The sequence below is a fragment of the Mastigoproctus giganteus genome, chromosome 1 (genome assembly GCF_048544385.1).
Source record: "Mastigoproctus giganteus isolate SK-2022 chromosome 1, ASM4854438v1, whole genome shotgun sequence".
Taxonomy (NCBI): domain Eukaryota; kingdom Metazoa; phylum Arthropoda; class Arachnida; order Uropygi; family Thelyphonidae; genus Mastigoproctus; species Mastigoproctus giganteus.
In genome coordinates this window covers 73855414-73875216 of record NC_143575.1, presented here as the reverse complement: position 1 = coordinate 73875216, position 19803 = coordinate 73855414, and the positions used below count along the sequence as shown (strand labels likewise).

General features: G+C 37.8%; 1 protein-coding gene across 1 annotated transcript in view; it reads right to left on the bottom strand.

The window, feature by feature from the left end:
• LOC150090888 (poly(rC)-binding protein 3-like) overlaps positions 1-19803 on the bottom strand; it is a 646900-nt gene that overhangs the window by 339750 nt on the left and 287347 nt on the right. The window contains 1 exon segment of the mRNA XM_090373382.1: positions 11126-11158. Within this exon segment, the coding sequence (XP_090229508.1) occupies positions 11126-11158 (33 nt within the window).

Genomic DNA, 19803 nt, shown 5'->3' with positions numbered 1-19803 from the left:
GCCTGTTGCACAAGTGTAGGCAGGCCCTAGAATTTTGCTGGATAGGTGAGTGCCCAAAAAACTTTATACTCTAATCCCTTCTATGAAAGAACAGCATTAATTCTATTTGCTCAGCATATCTCTTATATCTCCAAAGGCTGGGACAATTCATATTGAGCAATTAGACTTCACACCAGCCGGTATTTAAATAAACAAATTTCATACTGCAACAAAAACACTTTATTTACAATACAATAAAAAAAAATTACAAGTATATAGAATAAAAATATAAAAATATAAAAACAGTGGGGTGGTATACGAAATTAAATGCCCGGATTGTGGGGTCTGTTATGTGGGTGAGATGGGGCTATGACTGAAAGACCGTCTGGGGGAGCATATGAATGCAATAAAGTCTGCAAATTACGGGAAGTCTGCCGTGGCAGAACACTTCTGGGAGAAGCAACATCAAATTTCCCTGGAGGATGCTGTCATCACGGATCATGCACAGGGGTTCTGGGACCGTAAATGGCTTGAGAGTTTACGTATTGGGGCAGCTAGCAATACCATTAATAGAGACAGGGGTGTACGCTTACATCCCCTCTTTGAAACCGTTGTTCTTGGACGAGATGAATGGTTTCAGCTAGCGCGCTCCTGAGCCATTTCCGGTTCCGGTGCGCAAATGGGAAATTCCAACCATATTCCCGAGGAACCATGTGACGAGTGCCGTGGATCTGCTATTTAAGGATGTGCCGCATAGCAGAAGTATGCTGTTGAGAAAGGAGACCGCTGTCTCTGAAAGCTACAGTTGTTACGGTATTTTAGTATATTATTTCACTGTTTTTATCGCTTTTATCATCATATTTTATTTTACATTTCTTATTTTATTATAAATTAAATCACATCAGTTTTAGAGTACTATATTTTTATATTTTTATTCTATATACTTGTAATATAATAAAATAATTTTATTTTATTATATTGTAAATAAAGTGTTTTAGTTGGAGTATTGAAATTTGTTTATTTAAATACCAGCTGGTGTGAAGTCTAATTGCTCAATATATCTCTTATAGCCTTTCATTTTTCTCTTCTTTTCAGCTATTACTCTCCAAACAACAATTATACTCACTATGGCAGCACAATATTTAACTAGTTACCACTTCAATAATCACACACACACACTTTGTGAAGTGCCTTGCACACAGTGTCATTAAATAAGAAATGTATATATGATACAGGAAATGGATAATCAACCTCAAATGTAAGTTATCCAGATTTTCAAATCGCAAAAACAGGACATACAAGAGAAATCTACCATAACAGCCAATTTTGTAACATCCAATGTGACATATGTCACATGTGACTATTATAAAAACAGTTGATGTGGAAAGAACCAACAACCAACCAACCCATCCCAAACAACCAAAGAATATCATTCAAATGTTGAACAATACTGGTTGGTTGTTTTAGTTGTTTGGGGGATTGATTTGAATATCAACTATTTTAATAACAATGTACCAAATTCATATGGTCACACATATGATCTTTATCACATGTATTTGTACAAGTATATGTTCATGGCCATGATTTGCACGTTGCGAGGACAAAAAAAAATCTATTCTCTTCATCTGAGAAGTTTTTTCCCAATAGCACCAATTAAAGTCTTTTTAAAGTTCCTCCACTCTCCAATGGGATTGTGGACCCAGACCTCTCTAAACAAGCAAGAAGTGGTGATCCAAATACACTGTTATGGAGGCCATTATTACGTCATGTGTGAGTCGTAGGTTATTAACCATACAAGGTACAGTAAAAAAAATTTCCAACTTGCTAGTAACTGTAACTAAACCTAGACAAAGACACTCAATGTGTTCTCTTTGAGCAGTAATGTACTTTTGCCACTATTTGTGCAATTTGTGGTAGCAGTTCTGGCTGGACAGCATGGAGAGTATTTTGATTTGTATCAATAACTTCTTGTTTGCTGTGAAAGCAATGGTCTTATAAACATTGTTTTAATTTTTGCAAAGAGGGAAAACAAAATTGCATGGTGAAAAGTCAGGCAAGAAAGGGTGTGAAAACACAAAAGTGTTGTGTTTAGCGAGCTCTTGTTGCACAAGAAATGAGCAGTGTGCAGGTGTATTGTTGAACAACAACTTCCAATCTTTTACTGCTCACTATTTTGGATGCTTTTGCTAATGGCCTCTTGCTGTGCAAGCAACTGCCTCATAAGCACTTTTACTACAAGCAAGAGAAAGATGTAGTAACAAAACATTATTGTGTAACAGGCTCTTGTTGCATGAGTGATGTGTAGGCATTGTTATTGTGCAACAACTTTCAGTCTTCAGTGTCCACTGTTTTAGATGTTTTTTTTCTGAAATATGTACAGTGTGTTGTAACACTGTATATATTTTTGCTTATTCTAAGTAGTATCTTGAGGAATGAATCTGTAGTGCATGATGCCATGATGATAAAAAATATATATACACATCCAATATTATTTTTTCATTTGACCTGCTTTGTTGAAAAATTTTTGATCATAGCAAATAAGGTAATTTCCAAGTTGATGCACACTTTTTATTAGTGGGTTGTAAAGAAAACACTGTCTTGTCCTTAGGCAATGATGGATTCTAGGTACAACATATCATTTAGCATTAGCATTAGTAGAGGCATTTGATTTCAAGAAAGCAAGCTTATGCAGCATCAGCCAAAAAAAAAAAAAAAAACCCACTTCCACTTCACCCCTCTGTTCGTTCAAAATACCTGTCCAGCCGAGCCTTAAACTTATTTAGGCTATCAACCTCCACCACAAGGGATGGCAGTCTGTTCCACCAACCAACCACCCGCTGGCTAAAGGCAAATTTCCGCACGTCTATCCTACATCTGTCTTTCCTCAATTTGAATTTATGCCCTCTCAGGTGATTTTTCTGAGCTAGAGGAAGAATCCCATCAGCATTGAGCATGCTTAAACCATTCCAGGCTTTATACACCTCTATCAGATCACCTCGCTGGTGCCTAGTCTCCAGACACTGTAATTTGCAAAACTTAAGCCTTTCTTCGTAAGAGCACCCCTTTGTTCCATTCACTAATCTTGTTGCCCTTCTCTGTACTTGTTCCAGCAGCTCTACATCCTTCTTGAAATGAGGCCTCCAGACCTGTATACAGTACTCTTGGTGTGGCCTGACCATTGCCTTGTACAATGGAATAATCACCTCCTTATCCCTGCTGGAAAAATTCCTGTATATCATTGACAATACTCCATGAGCTACTCTTGCAGCCCGTCTGCACTGCTCAGAGAACTTCATATCTGCCTGCACAATCACCCCCAAGTCCCTTTCATTCTCTACCACTGTCAGTGTAGTACCACAGAGTTGATACGTTGCTCTGGGGTTGCTGTTTCCCATGTGTAGTACTTTACATTTGTCAGTGTTAAACTTCATTTGCCACCTCTCAGCCCATCTGCTCAACCTTTCCAGATCCTGTTGCAGCAGTGCAGTGTCAGTAGTGTCCTTGACAACCCTGCCAACCTTTGTATCATCTGCAAACTTGGACATTAAGCTTGATATACCATCATCAATATCATTTATAAATACAGAAAACAATAATGGACCCAACACTGAGCCCTGAGGGACTCCACTAATAACATTAGTCCACGATGAGCAGTGTCCATTGATTACCACTCTCTGTCTTCTCCCACTCGACCACCCCTTTATCCATAGCAGCAATTTGCCTCCAATGTCACACTGCTCCAATTTGTGTAGCAGTCTTCCATGTGCAACAGTATCAAAAGCCTTTCTAAGATCCAAGTATATAATATCAAAGTTATTCCCTGCATCCAGTTCGTTTGTGACTGCATCATAGTATCCAATCAAGTTGGTCAGGCAAGACTTCCCCTTAACAAAACCATGCTGTGTCTGAGCTATAACTGAAGTCTTGTCTAAATGATCCTGCAGTGCTTCTTTAACCAGTGCCTCCATTAATTTTCCTGGAACAGAAGTTAAGCTCACAGGTCTATAGTTACTTGTGTCAGCCTTTGATCCTCCTTTGTGAATTGGGGTCACATTTGCACATTTCCAGTCTATGGGTACCTCCCCTGAGTCCAAGGAAGCTCTCATAATTATGGCTAAGGGTTTGCTTACTTCCTTTGCTGCCTCCTTTAATATAACTGGATAGATCCCATCCACCGCGGGTGCCTTTCTTGTGTTTATCTTCAACAGTTTCTCCTCCACTTTCCTCGCAGTTATTTCAAGATTCTGTAGCTTACTGCTAGAGTTGAATACACCTCTGGCATTCCCCTTGCTGAATAACTCCTCATGTGTGAATGTCGATGCAAAATATTCATTTAGTTTGTTAGCTACCTGAGCAGGATCATCAACAGTTGACCCATCAATATCAAGTGGACCAATCTGATTCATCCCCTTCCTTCTAGAGTTTACATAAGTAAAGAACTCTTTGCTGTTTTTCTTTGCATCCCTTGCCAAGGATTTCTCGTAATCTGCCTTCGCCTACCTAACCTCCTTTGTAACTTGGTTGCATATCAACTTGTATCTATCATAGGCTTCTGTGTCATGTGTTAATTTGTAAGTATCCCATGCATTTTTTTTCTCTGCCATATGCCTCATTAGTTCAACTGACATCCATTTTGGCCTAAACCTTGAACAATATTTCTTAGTTGGTATGTAAAGCCTAGTAGCTTCCAAGATACGTTCTTTGAATGCTTCCCATTTTGAATTTGCTGTTGGTAACATCATCAGTTGGTCCCACTGTATAGAATTTAAATACTGTCTCAGTCCATCGTAATCGCCTTTACGGAAGCAATAACCCTTCCCTTTACCCCTAATGGTAGTTACCTCTTTCAGTAAATCCCACTTCAGCACACTGTGATCACTGCCACCTAGTGGTTCATTTATCTGCAGATTCTTAATGCATGAAGAATCACTGCTGATAATCAAATCAAGAGTATTACTCCCTCTAGTTGCCTCCTGAACATGCTGATGTAGAAAACAATCATCCAATAAATCCACAAAAGCCCTGCTAGTGTGTGAGTAACCAGCCCCCAAATTCCAGTCAATATCTGGGAAATTAAAATTTCCCATTATAAGAATCTCTGATTTACTAGCCCACTCTATTTCCCTGTACAGTTCCTTATTATACTCATCAGAGTCATTAGTTCTATAGCACACTCCTACTCTCAATTTTGATCTCCCAATGCTTATGTCACACCAAACTGAATCAACACTGCACTGTCCAGCGATGTCGACTGGCTTCACTTCCTTGGTTTTTATGTGTTTCTTAACTAATAGCATAACCCCTCCCCCCCTTCCTATCCTGTCTATCCTTTCTGTAGACGTTGTACTCCCCAAATTGCAGTTCTGCATCCCTTATATCTGTGTGACACCACGTCTCTGATATCCCAACAATATCTGCCTTTGATGTTTTGAGCAATACCTCAAATTCATCAAATTTATTTACTAAACTCCTAGCATTGGTGTACATGCAAGTATACCTGCACCTGTTTCTATTCTTAGCTATCCTAACACAACCCATGTGTTTATTTGTACCGCAATGGCTCCCAGCAACCTCTGAAATACCATGCATCTTGTTTTTCAGGCTTCTGCTCATTCTAATAGAAGCAGTGCAAGAATCTCTTTCACCTCTGCCAGTGGCTACTGTCAATCTACTGGTCTTTGTCTCCCCCCAAGCTAGCAGTTTTCCGACCCACCTAACACTGCCTCGATAGCATCAGCAAATATTCTTGCACCCTTTCTATTTAAGTGTATCCCATCCCTGTAGAAGCAATCTCTCCTGTTAACAAGTACAGTCCAGGCTGAAAAAAATTCTACCCCTTGAGCCTTGCACAATCTTTCCAGGGCCGAATTCATCGACAAGGCTCTCATCATATACTCCCTCCTATCGTGTCTGGGCAGAATTGCAGACACTTTCAAATTCAACCCTAATTCTCGGCTTTTGTTCAACAGTGACCTGTACTTGTTAAGTAATTCTGCCGGTCTCCTACTCTTAATATTATTAGTGCCAACGTGTACAACTATATCACCTTTTGTGCCCTAAAAAGATGATATTCGCTCTACAACGTCATCAACCTTTGCCCCTGGCAGACATACCCTGGTCCTGTTCCACCTATCTTTTTTACAAAGCATGTTCCCCGTTTCCCTGACAATAGAGTCACCAACAACTACTAGTTCCTTCGGGACCAGCGCATTCTGCCTTGGGGGTTGTCTCTGTGTCACGCGATGCCCAAGTGCAAGCTCTGGCGTTGATGTGGGCAGCTGAGAGCTTGATGGGCCCCTCAATTTAGTTTCTTCGAGGGCATCCACCCTGTCCTTCAAGCTCTCATATAGGCCCACAAGAACGCCGAGTTGTTGCCTGATATCGATACACTCCTTGCATCGCGCACACACTTTATCAGAAGGTTTCACCTGATAATGGTCTGTTATCAAATAAAATTCTCATCTGCTCATTAAGGCAATTCTTGGTAAGCAAATGAGGCACTATATGCTGAGCAACCAGACATGTTTGAATCATCATTTAAAATTACACAACAGTTTCAGTTTGAAATGCTTAATGCTTCTGCAAGTTAATCAACAGCTACACAACAGTTTTGATGTATGAATTTTCCAGCTGTTTTTTTTTTTTTTTTAATTTCAGGCACATAAGCAGTTAAATGTCTTCCAGCATGGTCATCAAAAACGTGATACATCACTTCTAATATTTCAGAAGCAGATGCAAATTTTGGTTTTTATATAGTATTCCAAATTTGACATTTTTTTTACACTCAGAAACTAATAAAATAAATACACTTTAAACAGCAAAGAAACACATAATGAATAATTAACAAACTTCTACATAAGTATAGGTACAAGTTGAAACTCACAATCTGACAGGGCAAATTGCACTGCATTTATTAACTGCAGCAATTTTGTAGCCAGTCTGAGAACTTTCTGACTGTACTATGCAGAAATCCATATGGAGGATTATGAAAATAGGCAAGTTTTTATTATTAGTTTTTTTATTTATTTTCTTTTTTTTTGCTAATGCAACAAAAACCAGCTTTCTTGCATCTTTTGGCTTTTACTAATAATAATTAAATTAAACAATATAAGAATTAATAAATTAATAAAAAATTTGTCACCAAAGGAATAAATTCCACTATTGGAGTATCTGCCTTAATGGTAAATTTTTTATGCTCCCAATACCTGAAAAAAAAAAAAAAAAAGTTTCCTCATGACAGTACAACACACTTGCCATTTCTCAGTCATTTTGAGAGGTCTGATTCAAATCCTGTTCGAGACAGGAATTAGAGGAATTCATAACGTCTTCTTCAATACTTAGTTGCAGTTGAAAAGTTTCAAATAGAAAGAGTAGGCTTTCCTTCTTGTGAGTTATTCCAGATGCCTTAGCCCACGCAACGTGGGAATCATACACAATAAAAATGACATTAGTAGCATAAAAACTGCTGCAGTATGACCAAAGTAGTCAATACATCAAGAAACTACCCCACTATCAAAAAAATATATATATGCTACTACATAATGATATTCTGTTATTTAACAAAGCTATGTTAAATATTTTAAGCTTAGTTTCATTACATTACATAGTAATTTACATCAAACTGCTTCATTATTCACCCACTACCTGATGTGCAATCAGTACATCAGTAGTGGCTGGCAAAAGAAAAAAAAAAAAAAAAACACTTTTGTGAAAGCTGTTTAGGGAAAATGTATTCTGATTTACACTTTGTATACTTGTGTTCTGATTGTCAGGTCCATGGAAGATGCAACGCCTAAGAATGATTGCACAAGAAAGGAATCATCTCCCAAAGATTTAACATCTTTGGGAGATGAATGGTTGATCTTGGGGCTGTATTTTTGTTGAGGAGAGATAATCTGTTGGCTTGAATAAAAGGAACATCTCTAAATTTTATAGTATAGAAACTAACTTTTTTCATTAGAAATGATGGAAATTTTGATTTAAGAAGGGTGTGTACCTAGACTAACTAGTGTGGATCACTATCTCAGATTTATTGGACCTCCAAAGACTTATATCCCTGCCATGTTTCCCTAAATGAGATCCAAAAGGGAGACCTGTATGCCCAATGTATGTCTCATGGCACTCACATGGATGCAATAGATGGTACCTCTGGCATTTGAGAGATCAGAGAAGTTAGTAAAAAGTTCAGTCCTAAGATGAGGGGCTAATTTTAAACAAGGTTCGATAAAACTTTCTACATTAATCATGCAAAGTTTCTCAGAAAACATCCCAAGGTATAGCAGAGCCATATATGAGCTATATATTCTCAAAGTTCATGGAGTTGATTTAAAAATCTGTTGAGGTTCTCTCTGTGATCATTAGGTCACCCACTGCTCTTGAATAAAGAAAAAATCATCTGCAATTATTCTAATCTAGAATTATCACCGCAAATAATGAGGATTCACATAATGCAGGAGTGACCGACACTCTGTATGAAAGAGGTATTTAGAATTAAAATTCAGAGTAGTCTGTGCATTTCTTATATAAGGAGATTTGTTAAATGTTGGCTGCTGCAATTAAGGCATCTAAGGTCCTTTGGCAGCTGGATTCCCTCTCAAGTTTGAACTGAATGGCTCAGTGATTACTGTTGATAAAATCAAAAAATTCATTAACGGCTTGGTCCTGTATTGCCAGATTAAAACACATCGTCATCAATGAATTAATCCCAAATTTTTGGGGGATTACTGCAGTTGCTTGGAATGTCATTTTCAAGATTGCGAATGAATATTTCTACTAATACGGAGGGGACTGCCCATACTGAGTTCACTAATTTGTTGGCAAATTCCTCCATTCAATTTTAAGGATGTGAACCTTTTGTTCTTTTATAACTTTCCTATCATTGCATAATTTATTATAATTTCAATTTACTTAACTTAACAGCTGCCATAACCAAGTGGTCAAGTCTGAAGGTCCAGAAGAAGTACACGTGCTTTAAGTGATCATGGGTCCAGCACATATAACTACAAATATGGTAATGTTCTTGTATCCCTCTATTTTTGTGAACTCCTCTGACTATATGTGGTTGTTTCAGCAAACAGACAGAAAATTTATCTTAATTTCTATTATCTATCTATACATTAAAAAAGTTTTCCTCCGAGTGATATTTATTTGAGTCAATGGGAGAAGAGGACGGGGCAATTATGTCACTTATTCAAGCCAGTGGGAGAAGAGGGTGTGGCAACTATGTCACTAATTCGAGCCAATGGGAGAAGAGGGTGGGGCAATTAGGTCACTAAAAATGTGCAGGTAAATAATAGTTGTATTCCACCGAAAGACAACTGCCTCCATAATGTTCACCAACCTCGTGCACGTGCTTCACTGTCTAATACATGACCACATCCGGCATCATTTGATGTTCCATTGTAATGTCAGTTGATGAAGGGGCCCAATATAGTTTGTATATTTGTAAATAGTTTATTACTATTTTGTAAATATTTAAAATATTTGTATAGTTTGTATATATTTTAATCCTGCTCTTTTGGATGCAACAATATTCCTCATGCATTATGGAACCCAAAGCAAAAGGCCTTTTCCTAAGTGACCTATGCAAACGCAGGTAAATAATTACATAGTGATATTTATTCCACCTTGACAGTGCTGCATGGTGGGATAGTCAATGGGAGAAGAGGGATGCGTGGTACAAGTGGGTGGGGCAATTACGTCACTACAAATGCACAGGTAAATAATTGCATAGGTCATTTCCTGATTAGATATTGATCGGTGCCTTTTAACAGGTGTGTCTTTTATGTAGAAAAGATTTGACTGACTCAGTCATACCTCTACATTTTACGTAGAAAAGCGTGTGGAGGTTGGCGAGCAAAGCCCCACAGTTAGGATTATTATAATACTAATGGATTTGTAAAATTTGATTGAGTCATTTGTCCTTTCCTCAGCACATGTTGGTTTTTATAATAGTTGCTAGCGATTTCTCTCTCCATACAGAATGTTGTGTTTTCCTGCACCACTGCTAACTGTAGGTTTCATATCACAGGTCCATCCAAGGTCACACCATTGCAGAATTGCTAGCTTCTTCCCCTCCTTTTAACTGAATGATTTTCATAAAACCCCAAAACAAATTTGTTTATCCTGTTTGTAGTGAATTTCTGGCATTCTATTGTACATCTAGAGGATATTCAGACTGCAGCCCTGAATATCCTCTAGTCACTATGAGATGGAAATGCATGATTATTTCCAAACTCAGTGATAATAATTATTCCTTTCTTAACAATGTAGCCTAATTTGTGTTCCTTACTATTAATTGTTAACTGTGCACATTTCTTCTTATGTATATCCTCTGATATCCCTGAATATCCTCTGTATATCCCTGAATATCCTCTAGTCACTATGAGATGGAAATGCATGATTATTTCCAAACTCAGTGATAATAATTATTCCTTTCTTAACAATGTAGCCTAATTTGTGTTCCTTACTATTAATTGTTAACTGTGCACATTTCTTCTTATGTGGTTGCAATTTTTGAAGAAGGAGTCCATGAAATAAGCTTCTGCTCATACACAGTGAACATCTCCAAGATTTTTTAGTCATCCTACATTAAGATTGTTGGTCATCACAAGAAATCTTCACCATCAATTAGATTATCAGTTTGCTTTAGCAAAATGAGGCAGATACCAAGGATTAAACTAGAGCAGCACTTTCTCTATAGCAAGAATAGAAACATATTTATAAAATATGTCAAGATAACCTATTTTCACTGAAATTAATAAAGTGATGAGAAACTTTTTTTTTTTTTTTTGGAAAGGATCCAAAACAATTTTACACAACATATACTATGCTGTATTGAGATACACTTACAAGTACACATGTGTACTTTGTCTACGTATGTATGTCTAAAAAAGGTCAACCACAAATAAACGAATCTGTTTCTTTTCATTGTTTAAAATAGGACAATATCACAGAAAATTTTATGTTCTTGTCATGGCTACAGCTGCATCTGAAAAGGTAAATAATTTTATCATTAACTATGCAATGATAATTTTATTTATTTGCTAGAAAGACTAATTGAATGGATGAAATTAATTGTCTCTCCTGGTTCTTTTAAATCATATTTCTATACATTTTATACTTGTATTTGCATTTAACAGCTTACCTCTTCACGGAATTTTTTGATATTGTCTCCTTTCTGAAAAATATAAGATAAACAGGCAAATAAATAAATAAATTTAAAATAATAATAATTAAGCAAATAAAATGTAAATTTCATTTTATATTCTTAACCCTCAAGTGAGCATGCCACAAAACAGAAGTCATATGAACATAGGTGTGAAGTGTATTTATACACTACTATTTTTTTTGGAAATAAATGATAGAAAATTAAAATTGTTTACAGTACTATCTGTTATTTAAACAATAAAATAAAATCACAAAAAAATCTTTTTTTTTTTTTTTTTTCTTAATTGGAATAATGCAAAATAGCATTCAACAATAATAGCCATCTTTTTTGGCTATTATTGTTGTACCTAACATGTCTCTCGTAGATCAACTGGAATAGCATTTAAAAAAAATAAAAACAAAGCAATCTAAATAAAAGGAAATGTTTGCTATCTATTATTTTAAAATATTTTAATTTTTTAATTAAAATTTTTTTAATAAAAGAAAGTCGTGCCAAAAACATAAGTGGGTACATAATTTATTTTGTACACCATGCCCTAATTTGTATAGGGGTGCCTCCGTAGCCAGGTGGGCAGGAGCAGCAGTGCATAGCACACGCTTCTTGATTAGACCGAGGTTTGAGCCCATGACCACCAAATACGGAGGATGCAGAAAGGTCAGGGAATGACCACCGCATATCCCCAGAGCAATATGGCCTTAGTTGCTTATGCTCTTAAAAACCAAATAACAAACAAAAAATTTGTATAGGATATTTTATTTATATAGTTTTATGGCTTCTCAAATTCTAACACAATTATATAGCTTGAGTAGGCTTTCATAAGATGGGTTGATAAAAAAAAAATGACGGGTTCTGAGAGCCTAGTCAATCAATTTGGCCCTGGAGAGACTATGAAAGGCTAATGAGGTAGAATTTTTATCAGCATAGTCTACTCTGTTTCTTAATAGAGTAGACTGTTTTTACAGGGATGGGATACACTTAAATAGGTGCAAGAATATTTGTTGATCTATCGAGGCAATGTTAGGTGGGTTGGAAACCTGTTCGCATGGGGATCCACAGACTAACAGATTAATGGCAGCCACAGGCAGAGGTGGGAAAGTGATTGTTGCACTGCTTCTATTGGGACATGCAGCAGCCTTTCCAGACTGCTGCATGTCCCGTGTCAGGGATTACAAGGCCTGCTGGGGGGGGGGCCTTCGAAACAAGCAAATATATCGGCTGTGTTATGGTTACTAATAGTAAAAACAGCTGCTTGTATACTTGTGTGTACACTAATTCTAGAAGTATAGTAAACACATTTGATGAATTTGAAGCATTATTTAAGTCATCAAATGTGGGCACTGTAGGGACACTAGAGACATGGTGCCATTCAGTTATAAGGGAGGCAAAATTTGAATATAGGGAAACATTACAGGATGGGAAGGAGTTATGCCTGTAGTTATTATTATTATTAGCCATATGGTGCAAGGAAGCCTGAGGCCTATGCTGCACCAGCCAAAAAAAAAAAATTCTGAGTTACCCCCTGTGTGTGTGTGTGTTGAGAGAGAAGTAAGTAAAAGGAAATCATCAAGAAAGAGAAGAATGATGATATCCAGCTCAGGACCCTGGGTGTGACAAGTCCATACTCACCAGATGTGAGCCCCTGGGGTTAAGAAACATGTAGAATCTATATCAGTGTATCCAGTCATTGTGGGTGTCCAGTGCAATGTGTCCAGGCGTGACAAAAGCACTGGGAAAACAGATGTGAGAGTTGGAGTGTGTTTTTGTCATATTGGTATTGTTATTTCTGGTGCAAGGGCTAATTTGGCCATATTACACCTATCAACGAGATGGAGGTCACACACGGCGACTATAAGAACAGTCAGAAACAATCATATAGATGTATCCATTTTAGGAAGCAGAAAAATTCCGGGAGATTTGCACCATTACCTATGTTATGACAAAGTGTCAAAGGTTCTTCAATATTTTTTTAGAAAACTGAATGAGGCTTTTTGGGCATGAGTGTATAACGTACATTCAATGAGAATGTGCTTTTTTGTGAGAAGAGAGTTGCAGTCCATACACTGTGGAGGATCATTTCCTGTGAGAAGAGAAATGTGTGAGCTGACTGTGACCAATTTGTGCTCTGGATAAGATGATGTCTTCCTTTCTGTTTACGCAGAAACTGGAAGCCCATAACTGTCGTTCAGATTTTATTTGAAGGAGCTTGTTATGCAGTTGAGCTTGCCATAAAAGCATCCATTGTTCCTTACATATACTTCTTATATTGGATCTGTAGTCAATATATGGAACGAAATAATCTGGCGATGTTATGGTGGAAGAATGTTTGGTTGCATAATCTACTTTTTCATTCCCTGATATCCCAGTGTGGTCTGGGATCCAGCAAAATAAGTCTACTTGTGGATATGCATCAGCTGAGATTTTATGGTTTTTATTAATGGATGCATTGGCAAGGAGCAATTTTGCAAAGCTAAAAGTGCACTCTGTGAGTCTGTATATATTACACTCTTTTGGGTGGACAGATGGAGAATATTGTCTAGGGCAAGCTTCAAACATTTCATAATTCAGCTGTATAAATGCTACATTCAGCGGCAAGTGAAACAGAGATAGTGTTATAGAGCAAGATAGCTGCAGCACCAACTACACATTCAGACTTTGATCCATCAGTGTATATTTTGTAAAGTGCAGGCAATTTTGTGTGTGAGCAATAAGCAATTGTTCGATATTGATTGAAAACATTCCCTTACCGATTTGCAAGGGAACATTTTCCCCAGTTTAGAAATAACTGTCACAGGATGGTTTAATAGAAGACCATGAAGGATCTGAACTGTTTGGATCTTGGAGGACTTTGTCAAGATGTATATTTCAAGTTTGTGATAATGCCTGCAATCTGATACCAGTAGGCTGAGCAGCCCTGGGTTTATTTCTATAGTACATTGTGAACTGTGAATCATTAAGTATAGGCTTAATGGGGTGGGGAGGTAGATTTCAGATTTCGCTGCATAGTTCAGCAGTAACATCTTTCTCCTGAAGCTTAGGGGAAATTTATGGGTTTCAATATAAAGATTTTGTACTGGTGACATTCTATATGCACCTATAGAAATCCTGAGGGCAAAACATTGAATGTGGGCAAGTTGTGCTACCAGGCTTACCCTAGCAGAATCATATACCGGAGCACCATAATCAAGGGAAGATCTGATTAGAGGTCTATACAAGTGAAGCAAGGTGTAATGATCTGCACCCCCATGATGTGGAAGAGATTACTCTTAGTAAGTTAATTTTTTTCTAGCAAGCAATCCTTAAGACTTTGACATATTCTGAGAAGTTCAATTTGTCGAAAATCTGACCAAAGGACTTGCCAATAGCAAACTTGAAAGGTCCTGTACTGTAGGAAATTCTGTATGAAATATGGTAAATTGCCTCTCAGGTCAAGGGAATGAAGATTTCTCTTCTTCTTTTGATGCAGTCTCCTACTGGAGGTTGGCGATCACCACGCTGTACGTCTCACTGTCTTGGGCGAGATGAAAAAGATCTTCAGCTGATCTGCCATTCCAGTTGCAGGTGTTTTTCAGCCAAGAAAGTTTCCTCCTCCCCACTTCTCTCTTTCCCTCTATTATTACTTGAAGAAATTTATATTTATTTAAATTTATATTTCACATTTCTAAGGATGTGTCCCAGGTAGACAGTTTTGCTTTAGCATTAGCATTAGTAGAGGCATATGATGCAAGAAAGCAAGCTTATGCAGCATCAGCCAAAAATAAAAAAAAAAAATAATAAAAAAAAACCACTTCCACTCCATCCTTCCATTTGTTCGAAATACCTGTCCAGCTGAGCCTTAAATTTATTTAGGCTATCAACTTCCACAACAAGGGATGGAAGTCTGTTCCACCAACCAACTACCCGCTGGCTAAAGGCAAATTTCCACTCATCTATCTTTCCTCAATTTGCATTTATGCCCTCTCAGGTGATCATTCTGAGCAAGAGGAAGAATTCCATCAGCACTGAGCATGCTCAAACCATTCAAGGCTTTATACACCTCTATCAGATCACCTCGCAGGTGCCTAGTCTCCGGATACTGTAATTTGCAAAACTTAAGCCTTTCTTCATAAGAGCAACCCTTTGTTCCATTCACCAATCTTGTTGCCCTTCTCTGGACTCGTACCAGCAGCTCTACATCCTTCTTGAAATGAGGCCTCTAGACCCGTATACAGTACTTAAGGTGTGGCCTGACCACTGCCTTATACAAGGGAATAATCACCTCCTTATCCCTGCTAGAAAAATTCCTACATATCATCGACAATACACCATGAGCTACTCTTGCAGCCCGTCTGCACTGCTCAGAAATCTTCATATCTGCCTGCACAACCACCCCCAGGTCCCTTTCATTCTCTACCACTGTCAGTGTAGTACCACAGAGTTGATACGTTGCTCTGGGGTTGCTGTTTCCCATATGTAGTACTTTACATTTGTCAATGTTAAACTTCATTTGCCCATCTGCTCAACCTTTCCAGATCCTGCTGCAGCAGCAGCATAGTGTCAGTAGTGTCCTTAACAACCCTGCCAACCTTTGTATCGTCTGCAAACTTGGACATTAAGCTTGATATACCATCATCAATAGACAGACATTTATAAATACAGAAAACAACAATGGACCCAACACTGAACCCTGAGGGACTCCACTAATAACATTAGTCCACGATGAGCAGTGTCCAGAGATTACCACTCTCTGTCTTCTCTCCCTCAACCACCCCTTTATCCATAGCAATAATTTGCCTCCAATGCCACACTGCTCCAATTTGTGCAGCAGTCTTCCATGTGCAACAGTATCAAAAGCCTTTCTAAGATCCAAGTATATAATATCAAAGTTATTCCTTGCATCCAGTTCTTTTGTGACTGCATCATAGTATCCAATCAAACTGGTCAGGCAAGACTTTCCCTTAACAAAACCATGCTGTGTCCAAGCTATAATTGAAATCTTGTCTAGATGATCCTGCAGTGCTTCTTTAAGCAGTGCCTCCATTCATTTTCCTGGAATAGAAGTTAAACTCACAGGTCTATAATTACTTGTGTCAGCCTTTGATCCTCCTTTGTGAATTGGAGTCACATTTGAACATTTCCAGTCTATGGGTACCTCCCTTGAGTCCAAGGAAACTCTCATAATTATGGCTAAGGGTTTGCTTACTTCCTTTGCTGCCTCCTTTAATATAACTGGATAGATCCCATCCACCCCAGGTGCCTTTCTTGTGTTTATCTTCAACAATTTCTCCTCCACTTTACTCTCAGTTATTACAAGATTATCTAGCTTACTGCCAGAGTTGAATACACCTCTGGCATTCCCCTCACTGAATAACTCCTCATGTGTGAATGTTGATGCAAAATATTTGTTTAGTTTGTTAGCCACCCGAGCAGGCTCATCAACAGTTGAACCATTGATATTAAGTGGATCAATCTGATTCATCCCTTTCCTTCTAGAATTTACATAAGTAAAAAACTCTTTGCTGTTTTTCTTTGCATCCCTTGCCAAAGATTTCTTGTAATCTGCCTTCGTCTGCCTAACCTCCTTTGTAACTTGGTTACAGATCAACTTATATCTTTCATAGGTTTCTGTGTCACATGTTAATTTATATGTATCCCATGCATTTTTCTTCTCTGCCATAAGTTTCATTAGTTCATTTGACATCCATTTAGGCCTAAATCTTGAACAATATTTCTTAGTTGGTATGTAAAGCCTAGTAGCTTCCAAGATAAATTCTTTGAATGCTTCCCATTTTGAATTTACTGTTGGTAACATCCTCAGTTGGTCCTACTATATAGAATTTAAATACTGTCTCAGACCATCGTAGTCGTCTTTATGAAAGCAAATACCCTTCCCTTTACCCCTGATCGTAGTTACCTCTTTGAGTAAATCCCACTTCAGCACACTGTGATCACTGCCACCTAGTAGTTCCTTTATCTGCAGATTCTTAATGCATGAAGAATCACTACTGATAATCAAATCAAGAGTATTACTCCCTCTAATTGCCTCCCGAACATGCCGATGTAGAAAACAATTATCCAATAAATCCACAAAAGCCTTGCTAGTGTGTGAGTGACCAACCCACAAATTCCAGTCAATATCTGGGAAATTAAAATCCCCCATTATAAGACTCTCTGATTTACCACCCCACTCTATTTCCCTGTACAGTTTCTTATTATATTCATCAGAGTATAATAAGAAACTGTACAGGTGGTCATTCCCTGACTTTTCTGCATCTTCCGTATCTGGTGGTGACGGGCTCGAACCCCGGTCTAATCAAGAAGCGTGTGCCACACGCTGCTGCTCCTTCCCACCTGCCTGAGACAGGAGCAGTACCACAAGGTGACCAAGCAGCTGAGTTAGTTAGCCGGTACTTCTGGGAAAAGAAACAGAAAGGTGGCTTTCCTTTCTGGGCCTCTGCCTACTTCTTGTAGGTCAAAAGATCTACTCTGATATACAAATCAAGAAAAAGTTTTTGAAACAAAAAACAGAATTTGTTTGATGAAATGCTCTTTAGAGAAAATGTTTTCATAAATGTACTAGAATTGCTTGGCACCTGGGGCAGTCATTGTTACAGGACCTAATGACTAGAATCAGTATGAAAAACAACTATACAGACAAACAGAGTAGGCCGGTAAATCAGAAAATTTCTTATAATGGGAGATTTTAACTTCCCAGATACTGACTGGAACTTATGGATTGGACACACAGTAGCAAAACTTTTCTGGATTTATTGGATGACTGCTTTCTACACCAGCATGTTAGGAGAGGCAAAAAGAGAAAAGCATTACTCTTGATCAGATTATAAGCAGTGACTTTTCATGCATTAAGAATCTCCAGATAAAAGAACTACTAGATGGCAGTGATCACGGGTGTGTTGATGTGAGATTTATTTAAAGATGTAAACACTGACATGGGTAAAGGGAAGGAGCTTTGCTTTTGTAAAGGTGACCAAAATGATTTTTGGATAGTCACTAAATTCTGTTCAGTGGGGCCAACTGATGATGTTACAAACAGCAAATTCTAAAAGGGAAGCAATCATTAAAGTAATTGTAGATTCTACTAGGCTTTTCATACCAAATAAGAGATACTGTTCGAGGCTTAGACCTAAACCAGTATTATATGGACTGATGAGACTAGTGGCAAGAAGAAAAATGCATAGGATGTGTCTAAATTATCAGCAGATACAGAAAGTATAAAGTAGTCTGCAATCAGGGGCTCACATCTGGTGAGTATGGGCTTGGCACACCCAGAGTCCTGAGCTGGTTATCATCATTCTTCTCTTTTTTGGTGATTCCCTCCTACTTTCTCTTTCTCTCTCTCTCTCTCTCTCTCTCTCTCTCTCTCAGGGTACTCAAATTTTTTTTTGGCTGGTGCAGCGTAAGCCTCAGGCTTCCTTGCACCATATGGCTAATAATAATATATATAATATAATAAATATATATATATATATCAAGTCATAAAGGGAGTTAGGCAAGCTAAGGTAGATTACAAGAAGTTACTAGCAAAAAAAAAAGTAATAAAGACTTCTTTACTTATGCAAATGCTATAAGGAAAGGGATGAAACATATTGGTCTGCTAGACGTGAATGGTATTAATGTTGATGATAATTTGCATCTACATTCACACACAAAGAATGTTTTTAGGGATAGAAATACCCAAAGTACATTAAATTCTAAATTTGCCTACTAATATTTTCTCACACTCAGCACTGCTATGAGGAATTATTAACATTCCAAGGATGATGTGGAATAATCTGTTATATTTAAAGCTTTCCTTGTGCACTTGTTCGTTTCCCTGACCAAAGAACACTGTACATTAATTCTTTTTTCTTCTTTCAAAGTAGTATCTGGTAGATTCTCACACTGAAATTGTCATAACTGATGCGAAAAATATCTATTTCTTCATCTTTAACAACACTACAAACTACTTGACTACAAAAAATTTCAAATTTGAAAATAATGCACTGTCAAATGATGAAATTTGTACTATCTGAGCATTTATAAAAACATCATTTTTCAATGGGAACTTGTGCGTCAAGTAGTCACATTGCAGCCATAAAGTACTTCTTCATGAGCAAAGATTGGTATTGGTATTGTTATTTCTGGCGCAAGGGCTACTATGGCCATATTGCACCTATCAAAGATATGGAGTTCAGACATTGTGATTATAAAATCATATCAGATGCGATCATATAGCTGTATCTCTTTGAGGAAGCAGAAAAATTCTTGAAGATTTGCATCATTGCCTATAATATGACGAAGTGTTAAAGGTTCTTGAAGATTTCGTAGAATACTGAATGAGGCTTTTCGGGCATCAGTGTATAGTGTACAATCAATGAGAATGTGTTTGATTGTGAGAAGAGAGTTGCAGTGCGTACACTTAGGGGGATCGTCTCCTGTGAGTAGATAAAGATGGGTGAGGTGACTGTGGCTGATTCGCGCTCTGGACAGGAGGCCTTCTTCCCTTCTGTTTACACGGAAACTGGAAGCCCATAACTGTGGTTCAGATTTTATTTGCAGGAGCTTGTTCTGCGGCTCAGCTTGCCATAGAAGTGTCCACTGTTCCTTACATACATGTCTTATATAGGATCTATAGTCAATATACGGAACGTAGTAATCTGTCGATGCTATGATGGATG